Below are 10,484 nucleotides of genomic sequence, written 5' to 3' on the forward strand. Positions count from 1 at the left end.
GTGTGTGCCCAAGATCCCGAGAGGAGAATGGAGGAGAAGGGATTGCGGCGTGGCCATCCCTCGGGGGCTGATTTCTTGCTTTCTGTCTCTCTGTCTCTGTCTGTCTGTCTGGCTAGTGCACGCACCCTATAGCAAAAACCTCTCAAAAAAAAAAAAATCTGTACATGGAGAGGTCATAGACCTTTAGATAGACATTTAAGCGAATGCTTACTGTCATTATTTTAAAATTAATTCTTGCATATATATGTTAAAACTTTTAAAAATAATTCTGTAATTTGACTTTAATTTTAATGGCAGTAACTCCTTACATGACTCTTAAGGCTTGTAGACTGTTTTGATCTGTGTAGGAATATTTTTATTTCAGATGAGCCAAAATTTAAGAGTAAGGAATCTTAAATTATTAGGTCATTGGCAAAGTCATGAAGTATTTTTCTTTTTCTTTTTTTTGGAGAGATTTTTGGTAGAGGGCACATGTGCTCACCAGAAAGAGAGACAGAAAGCGAGAAATCACCCCTTGAGGGGATGGCCATGCTGCAATCCCCTCTCCTCCTTTCTATTGAGATCTTGGTCATGCACGCATATGCGCCCGGCGTGAGTTTGAACCACCGGATCCGGGACTCGAACCACAGTGGACTATATAGGAGTCGAGTGACATAGCCATTATGCCATCTGCTGGTCCCATGATGTATTTTTCTATGTTATTCTATGCAAAAATGTATCATGAATTTCCCAACAGCTCAATATTGTGATCTCTACCTGGATTGGTAGTAGTCTAAACATCTTAGAGATAAACTGAAAAAAGAAAGTCCTGAATTAAAAATTTACTTAGTCTTCTAATTACTTATAACTTGAGATTTTGCTGATCATTACATTTATCTGATACAATTACATAGTGTGCTAATAGTTCTGAAAATATAAAAATAATTAAAAATTTTTATTTTCCAGCTTGCAAATGTTCTCGAGATAGATTTATCTCTGGTGAAGGTATGTTCTTGTACTCATTTTATTTTCACTTGTAATGTGAATGCTGAATGGATTTTATTAGTTTTTTGGTTTGTTTTAGTTTTTTAACTTGCCAGAGGATGTGTATGCTTGCCAAAGAGAGAGATTGAGAGGGAGAGCAAGAAAGCATCTCCCATGGAAGATGGTCACATCCCAGTCCCTTAACCTCCGTCTCTCACTCTTTTTGGGATTTTGGGCACTCATGCCTGTGTACCCAGTGTGTTTCTCAAGCTCTGGGTCTAGTACTTGAACCACACAATTGACTATGTGGAATCTAGCCACCTTACTACCATGCTACCAGCTGGCTCTGATTTTACTAGTTTTTTGCTTTGATAAGCTGTGGAGAAACAGCATAGTGATGAGTGCTTGCAAAGACAGAAGAGGGCAAGGTAAGGAGCCCTGAATCAGTTTCCACCATGCGGAATGAAAGCGAGCACTCCTCCTCCTCTCTATAACAGGAAGCAGCCTGGTCAGTGTCTTCTAATGTGGTCAGTTAAAGCAACAACAACTGCTTCACTGGAGATCTAGGGAGGGCAAGGCCAGTGAGTTGAAAGTATTCTTTCCCATATACGTATGAAGGCCTCAAGGGAAGAAAAGGCCTACTGAAAGGTGCTTGTTCTAGTTACAGATAGAAGTGTTTGAAAACTACTGAAGTATAGCCCATTGCAGTATTTTTTTTTCTCTACAAATATTCTGATGTCTATTTCACATGCTATTTTTCTTCATATTCCTTTTAGAATGCTGTTTCAATGTATTGCCGATTGGGCTTTGCCCATAAGAAGGGACAAGTAATAAATTTGGATCAACTTCATTCATCCTGGAAGAATGTTCCATCTGTAAACAGATTAAAGTAACTCAGTTATTCAGTATGGGGTATTAAGAGTTTCTTTTTGAACAAAACATTTAATTTCACATACAAAATTTTTTATCGATCTGTCAGGTGAATTAAGCCCTAGGTATGCGTGATTTTTAATCTTGTGTGTGGTAGATCCTTTTTAGAATCTGATGAAAACTAAGAAGCCTATCCCAGAAAAAAGCACATATAATATTTTACATAGAATTTTGAAGAGTTCTTAAGTTCCTTTAGACTTTTTCATGGGACTTAGTTAAGAACCCTTGTGGTGTGATATGTGGACAGAGCATTTTTAGACTGTGTCTCAGTTTTGGCCTTGAATATAAGACTTGGTTTAGAAAAATTATTCATAGTTTGAATACTGACTCCAATAGATACTTTCATGTAAGACCATTTATATGATTTTAAAAAGTAAATTAATGTATTCTTCTTTGAAAGGAGTACTTTAGATCCACAGAAGATGCTCCTATCGTGGGATGGTGGGGAAAGCAGGAGTCCCGTACAGGAAGCTTCATCAGCTACTGACACCGACACAAATAGTCAGGAAGACCCAGGTTAGCAGTAACTTGCTTTACTACCCTTGATCTTAGCCAAAAGGCAGAGAAACATTTTAATTTAATCTTTCTGTAGGCATAGTGTGTTTTAAAGATACACTCTTAGCGATTATAGTTCTGCCTTAGGTTTGAGTCATTGGATACACAGTCTTTGAGTACTTACCCATATTTTGGGCACTGTGGTAAATCTTAAGAGGGTATAAACAATATGATACCTTTCCTCAAAGAGTTAAGTCTAGGGAGAGAGAAGGAAGTGTAATCCCCAAAACTACAGCCAATGTGAGCACTAGTTATGGTGGTTGTGAGATGCAAAGAGCTAGAGGTCTTTTACAGTCTAGAGAGGTTTGGGAAGCCTTCACTTTGGCCTAAAAATGAGTACGAGCTGGTCAGCTGACTGGTGAAGAAAAGCCACTTCAGCCTAAGAGAGTAACGTGAGCTCAGCCTAAAGGGAGGCAGGACACGGGGTGTGAGGTGTCTGTTCGTGGTTTTATGTTGGGATAGGCGCACACAGAAGCAGCTTTCTCCCACTTACACCAACTGCTTGAGCCAGGTGACTTATCTGAAGAGATTAGCAAATTAGTCTTATCAATCTGATAGTTATGGAGTCTTTATTACTGGTTTTCAAGAAATTTATTACCAGAGTGCCTTTTAAAACTTTAAAATTTTCCCATGTGTTGAAATAGGTATGACTGGGACCTTTTATGACAGTAATGTTGTATATAATTAGTACTTTCTGGTTGTCAAATAAAACTGAATTTAAATACTTTTTCTTTCCAAATGATAAGCAAGGAGTAATTTCCATTTACTTGATTTCACACTGTGACTTTTATTTTACTTTTTAGCTGACACAGCCAGTATAAGCAGTTTGAGTCTGTCTACAGGATATACGAAGCGTATTGCATTCTTATTTGACTCTACTCTTACTGCTTTTTTAATGATGGGAAATCTTTCACCAGTAAGTCAACTTCTCGTTTAAATGTGAAGATGTGTAAAGTCAGGATTAGATGTAAACTAAGTCAATGCCTTTTTATCTTTGTCAGAGTTCTAGATTTATCTCTGAAAACACAACTGATTCTGCCTTATATTCCCTAGAGTAATGTAATAACTTTTAAATTAGAATTTCTGTTGTAATTGAAAGAATCAGCCCCTCGCCTCACCCACCCTTGAGTGTAAATATATTTGAAAACATAGTAATTATACTTAGTGTAAAGAGGGAACACTATAACTTTTTTATTTATTTATTTTTTTGCAGAACCTGAAAAGTCACGCAGTCACAATGTTTGAAGTAGGCAAACTCTCAGATGAGTCTCTGGACAGCTTTCTTGTAGAGCTCGAAAAGGTAAGTCTGGCTTGCGTGTTTGGGGACGTCAGGGCATTTGGAACCTTTTCTTGCTTCACAAAACATCAGTAATACTGTCCGATTGGTTGTGGATTTTCACTGTATCCTTTGTTTTTCCCACCTCACTCCCTACCCTAATACTGTGGACTCCCATGTAGCCGACCGTGGTTTGAGTCCTGGACCCGGTGGCTTAAATTCATGCCGGGCGTGTGTGCATGTATGTCCAAGATCCCAAGAGGAGAATGGAGGAGAGGGATTGCAGTGTGGCCATCCCCCTGGGGGTGATTTCTCACTTTCTATCTCTCTGTCTCTCTCTGTCGCTCTGGTGAGCGCATGTGCCCTATAGCAAAACCTCTCCAAAAAAAAAAAATTATTTAAAAATTAAAAAAAGATCACCTGTTAAGCAATTTTCTTTGAAGTTTTTATTCCAGTTATCCTCAGTCTGAAGCCCTTTCCTTCGGTATCGTATTTATGTCCACTCTCACTATCCCTTTTAGCATCTTGAAGACTTCAGCCATATTTGCTCTTAGCCACCTTTTCTTCCTCGTGAGTACAGTCCTAGTTTTCCTGAGCTTGAAATCTTGATTGGCCCTTATTGGTGTTTTTCACTTCCTGGATATTTTGCTCTGACCTCTTCTTTTCTTTGTATGCAAACAGCTGTGTGCCTGATGTGTTTCTTGACTAATAATTTTAGTGCCTTCTGTGCTTTAGTGATGAGCTGTGTATATTAAACATGTTCAGAGAATTTGTGATGATTCTGTAATTCCTTTGTATCTTAAAAAAAGATCTTACCATTTTTTTCACTGCTGCTTCTCTGTAGGATATCTTTCATGAGTGCAGAAATATATATGAGATAGTCATTGTTATTAGTCTCTTTTACCTTAAACTTCCATTATTCCTTCAATACTTTTTAAAATCACCTTCTTAACCCCGTTTCTTATTATATATCATCCTCGCCAATACATTTTTAAATATGTTTCTACATATCTAAGTTCTTGATTTTTATCTTCCTCACTTCAGCTTGGCTTTTAATAAGTGTAGGAGATTGCAAGATCATGTCTGTTTTTTTAGTCATTTATTCATCTATATTCTGTTTTATCATACAGTTATCCTTAGGAAAGCCTTTCAGTCTGAAATTTTAAAAATGATTTCTAAACTATTTTTTAGGTAGCCTTATCTTGATTAAGCTTAATTGGTTTATCTTGTTAATTGAAAACACATCTAATGAGTTGTTTCCTCCCTTGTAGGCCTGTCCTTCCATCTTCTGTGTTTCTGGGATCTGTGTGTTCTGACTTGTCACACACTAACTGCCTGAGTGTCAACAGAGGGTGCACTAAACTGAGGACAGCTAAGGCAGGGCTTTTTCTGCTTTGTCCATTTTTCTACCGTTATCTCCAAGAGAGGTCTCTGTGTAGGAGGCATTCCCAAGATCTTGTTGAATGATAGTCAGTTATGTGGTTAGCAGTGGTGAATAGCTGTGTTGAGTCACAAACTCCCATTGTCCCTTCTAACCGAAGATACATTGTGAACAAGGTCATGAGGATTAGGGGTCCAGTTGGAGATCATGGATTGGAGTACTTTTCCTGGATGAAGCAGAATATGGGATTTTGAGTTTTTAAAGCACCCAATAGGAATCATACATAGGACATATGACTTACATAATGATGTAGTTTAGCGTTATTTATTTGTTAAGATCATTAGTTTTACTTGTTGGAGTAATTTCTCCAACAAGGTGTATAGATGTAGTAAAGTTGGAAATTTTACCAAGATTGTGGTTAATATTTATTTCAGTGTTGCCTGAGCAAATGTTTTGAATTACGTCTTTTTAATAATGTCTTAACATCTCTATTATCATTTATTTTAGTGAATGGCATGAAAGTGGCATTTGTTGCAAAATCTATTTTCTCTTGGTTTAGGTTCAGAGCACTGGTGAAGGAGAAGCACAAAGATATTTTGATCATGCACTTACTCTGAGAAATACAATCCTGTTTCTGCGTCATAATAAAGATCTAGTTGCACAAACTGCACAACCAGACCAACCTAATTATGGTATGATAAATGTGTTTAATTGTAAAGACGTGATTGCATGACACTTCTGTGAAATTAGACAGAACATGCTCACTTATTTAATCATCACTTCTGTAATGCATTTTGTGTAGGTCGCATATTGAATTTGTTTAGAGGTTTATTTTGTGAATGTGTCTGTCACCTGTGTTTCTTTCCCCGTTTTGGATTTTCTTCTACCATGCGTCATAACATTTATAATATTTAAGTCTGTTTAGTACCTACAAGAAAAGTTGACTCTATTTAATTAGTTGGGTGGAATATAAAATAGGCATCAGTTCTGAGGGGGGCCAAATGCCAAAACTGATTTAATACAGGAAGCATAAAAGTTCAAGAATGCAAGAGTCCATCATATAAAAGTAATAATCAGGTATCTTCTATTCACATGTTACTGTAAAGTATTCTACTTTAACAAATAAAAATAATTGGGACCAGCAGTTAGTGTAATGGCTATGTCTCTGGACTCCCATGTAGTTGACTGCGGTTCAAATCCTGGACCCGGTGGCTTAAACTCATGCTGAGCGCGTGCATGAGCATGCCCAAGATCTCGAGGAGAATGGAGAATGGAGAAGGGATTGTGGCGTGGCCATCTCCCTTTGGGGATGATTTCTTGCTTTCTGTCTCTCTGTCTTTCGCGAGCATACATGCCCTATGGCAAAAACCTCTCCCCCCAAAAAAATTTTTTTTGAAAAAAAATTTAAAAATTGAGACAGAAAATCTCTTCTTAATAATAATAATAAAAAGAAGGCAGATAATGTCGTCTTAAAGAGTAACAGAAAGAAGTGGTATGAGATTTAATACAGTGGAGAGCTCTGGTGTGGCCATTATACTAGTAGTCACTCAGTTTTGTGATAGAGGGGGGTTGCAAAACTAGTTGAACTGTTGAGGAATTTCCTACTGAGGTTTCAAGATGTGGAATGACACATAAGAATGTGTCTTTTAAAAAGGATGATTTTGAGGACCATCAGGTAGCATGGTGGTTAAGGTACTGGACTCCCACATGGCTGGCGACAGTTCAAGTCTCAGACCTGGCAGCTTACTTTCTCACCTTTTCTTTGTTTCTGTCTGTCACTACTCAGATTTTAAAAACAACAACTAATAAATGGAATTTAACAAATAAATAGTCTCTTCCCCCCAAAAAATGATGATTGCGATGCTCAACTAGATCTAGGCACTGCTGGAAGAGCATTTGGCTAAAGTCACAAGAGTTGTGTCCTCAGTACAACTGTTGACACTTCATTAAAGTCATTTTTTTATTTGGCTAAAGTTTTTATTTTCTTGGTCAAAAACCATCAGTTTCTCATGTCATTTTTTTAATTTCATTTCTTTCACCAGCATCTGGCTTTTCTTTCAGCTCAAGTTTTAAAAATTCAGGAAGCAGTCAACTCTCACTTCATGAGTTGATGGTAGGTGAGAACAAATATGCAGAGTAGTTTAACGGAGTGCAGCCAGACTCTGGAGACTGCCTTTTTATAGCCTTAGCATGCCTTAGCAGATGGCTACAAATGGCCATATTTGGGACTGTTTTGAGATCACCCATAAATTTTTAAAACTCGTACTATTAAATCACAAAATGCCAAGAGTCTGAACCACTTATTGATGATGAGTTTTGATGGGTAAACATTATTTGCTGCCTAATATTAAATCATGTGATCAAGCAGTGAGTGACATAGTCTTGAAGATGTCTTTAGATATAAAACTCCTGGAATGTTGGGGACTTTTTAATGATTTATGGAGATAATGGGTCAAAATAGCTGAAATAGTCTGTTGTAGCTGTCTTGAAATACATAGTCCCTTCCTGCCCGTTAATAATCCGAGAGTATCAGAGGCCAGCAAAGTGTAATTCACTTTATAGGTATAGGAATTGAAGCTTTACTTGTCTAAATCTCCTGCCCATTTAGTCATCAAGGCCTGTGTGATTAGTATATGGATGTGCCAGAGTGGAAGACTTGAATCCAGGCCTCTCTATTTTTTTTCTATTGCTTTGTTCCTTTCATATCTTCTCTTAAACACTAAGCTTTTTAGTCATTTCACTCATACAATCTCTTGCTTAGTAGTATGGACTAAACTTTGTCTTCACCATAATCTGTGAACCACCAAGTAAATTTAATGGCTAACCTAAACTTAATCTCTTTGAAAATAATCAAGTATAACCCTAATGTTTAAAGTAGGTTTCACAGTTGTCTGTTCTGGCTCCAGTTGGAGTATTCATGACACCAGTTTGAGCTCTAATTACATAGAATAATTGCTGGGCTCCGAAGTTAAATTGTGATGAACTCCTCCCTATAAAACCAAGCTGGCAATTAGTTATGAAGTTCCATTTTTTCAGTCAGCCTTTCTTAGTTGGGACTCTTCATCTGAACTGTGGAAGGCAGGAGTTACTGGAGTGACTATTTCTCAGTTTTCTTATGAGAGTGCATCACTAGGATCATTCTCATGCATGAGAAAGGTCCTTCATTTCATATGGGACTACCCTGGGGCATGAAGTCTTCATGCCCATCCTATTGAGAAACTGGCTTTCTGTAGGGGCTGGGCTTGATAATTGAATCTTACTCTCTTTTTAGAAAATAAATTCTGGGGACCAGCAGTTAGCGTAATGGCTATGTCACTGAACTCCCATGTAACCGACTGCAGTTCGAGTCCTGGACCCGGTGGCTTAAACTCATGCCGGGTGTGTGTGCGTGCGTGCCCAAGATCCCAAGAGGAGAATGGAGGAGAAGGGATTGCAGTGTGGCCCTCCCCCTGGGGGATGATTTCTCACTTTTGTCCCTCTGTCTTTCTGGCGAGCGCACGTGCCCTTATAGCAAAAAGAAAGAAAGAAAGAAAAATTCTGAAAAGAAATTTTGTAGTATTGGTGTCATGAGCATCTTGTTTTGAGTAGAAGGATTTTTTTTTTATGTCACTAGTAATTTATAGTTTGAGTATATTGTGTAATACTTGATAGTCACTGTAAAGCAAAAAGCCCACGACATCTCCATAGAAGCAAACTCTGATGATGTGAAAAGGATTAGTTTCTTAGTAATCTCTTGGTTTTAAGTAGCATGAGGCACTGCTTAAAAACTCAAAACAATGCGTGGTCTAATTTTTTCCCATTTTATAACTAGTTTTTTCGGTACCTTGTATTTAAAAAGACATCTTTCCACTATGATCAGTGCAAGTCAGATTAAAAAAAAACCCTGCTGCTTGGGGCAGGCAGGTGGCATGGTGACTAAGGGGCTAGACTCTTATGTGGCTGATCGCAGTTCGAGTCTCAAGCCTGGCAGCCTGCTTTCTCACTCTCCCTTTTTTTCTCTCCCTCTCTGTCTCTCTTCAGTCAAATTAAAACATAATAATAGTAATAAATAAAATAATTCTTAAAAAAACCCCAAAAAGACAAAATAACACTGCTGTTTGTAATTTGGCAGGCTAGCACTGTGGAAATGTTTCAAAATTAACCCATAATTTTAGACAGCAGTCGTGTTGTAAAAATTAGAGAACATTTCTAACCACCATAAACACTTTATATTTCCTTCCCTATTCTAGTATATTTTAAATATTCTCTCCACAGTGTTGAATTTTCTTGAAGGGCAGTAAATCCCCTTACCCTTTTGTGTTTTGGAGAAAAGACTTGTACATGGACCCATTCTTCCCCAGTCTGACTTAGATTCACAGGTGTTCTTTTTTTTTTTTTTTTGCCTCGTAAAGGATCAGCTGGATTGCCTGTCTCAACTGATCAATCAGAACAACAACTTGTTAACCAAACTTTGGTTAAGCTTCTTCCTTCCTCCAGGCCCTGAATTTTGACCTACCTTCAGCTCCAGCCAGCAGGCAGCCCCTCCTTAAGGGTCCCTCTCAGATACTAAACTGACCTCAGGGTGAAACTCTCTGAGACCCACTATCCAGTACTTCACCCTTTCCTCCCATTCTGCATACCTGCTTTTCTACGTGGTTAACTTCTCTCTATAAAAGAGAAGCCTGTTTGCCTAACTCCTAGGATGTCTGTGACGTTACGATGCTACTGCACAGTCTCTCCCCGTTACAGTAGTCCCCACTCCCTAGTTTTCGTGGAAGAAGTCTTTCCTTACTAAGTCCAGATATTTTGCTGGACAGTGTTTTTTGATTCATGGCTGTTGTATATTTCTTTTTTTTTCTATTTCTTTTATATATTCAATCACATTACTTAGCTTACAAAATGACTATTCCAGCATGTGTACATTTCTCACCAGTCTAGTTCACCATTCTAGAAAATTATCTTCAATAGGTAATAATCTATTTCTTTGTCCCAGAAATGCCTTAGCCCTCTATTTTTCTCCCTAATGTCCTTCCTCAGATTCTACTCCTTCACCATTGTATAATTTCTCACTGTACATACATACATTTATTTATTTATTTGCCAGTGGGTACTTGTGCTTGATGGAGAGAGAGAGAGAGAGAGAGAGAAAACGCACCCCCCCATGGGGCATAGTCAAACTGCAACAATCCCTTCCCTATTTCTCCTGTTGGGACTTTGGGTATGCACCTGGTATGCTTTTTAAGTTGCTGAGGTCTGGGGTTGGTCTGGGACTTGGACCATGCCATCAGCCAAGTGAGATCTAACTACCTGAACCACCATGCCATGGACTGGCTTGACTTCTCTTGTTTTTTTTTTTTTTTTTTTTTTTAGATTTTTTTCCCCTCGGCGCCGGGGCCCCCC

General features: G+C 38.2%; 1 protein-coding gene across 1 annotated transcript in view; it reads left to right on the plus strand.

Moving 5' to 3' along the window:
* FAM91A1 (family with sequence similarity 91 member A1) overlaps positions 1-10,484 on the plus strand; it is a 52,161-nt gene that overhangs the window by 21,315 nt on the left and 20,362 nt on the right. Inside the window, exons 10-15 of the mRNA XM_006157539.3 lie at positions 946-984; positions 1,740-1,852; positions 2,294-2,409; positions 3,252-3,364; positions 3,662-3,748; positions 5,665-5,797. Coding sequence (XP_006157601.1) covers positions 946-984; positions 1,740-1,852; positions 2,294-2,409; positions 3,252-3,364; positions 3,662-3,748; positions 5,665-5,797 — 601 coding nt within the window. The remainder of the gene's footprint in view (positions 1-945; positions 985-1,739; positions 1,853-2,293; positions 2,410-3,251; positions 3,365-3,661; positions 3,749-5,664; positions 5,798-10,484) is intronic.

Source organism: Tupaia chinensis, unplaced genomic scaffold, assembly GCF_000334495.1.
Source record: "Tupaia chinensis unplaced genomic scaffold, TupChi_1.0 Scaffold000545_1, whole genome shotgun sequence".
Classification (NCBI taxonomy): domain Eukaryota; kingdom Metazoa; phylum Chordata; class Mammalia; order Scandentia; family Tupaiidae; genus Tupaia; species Tupaia belangeri.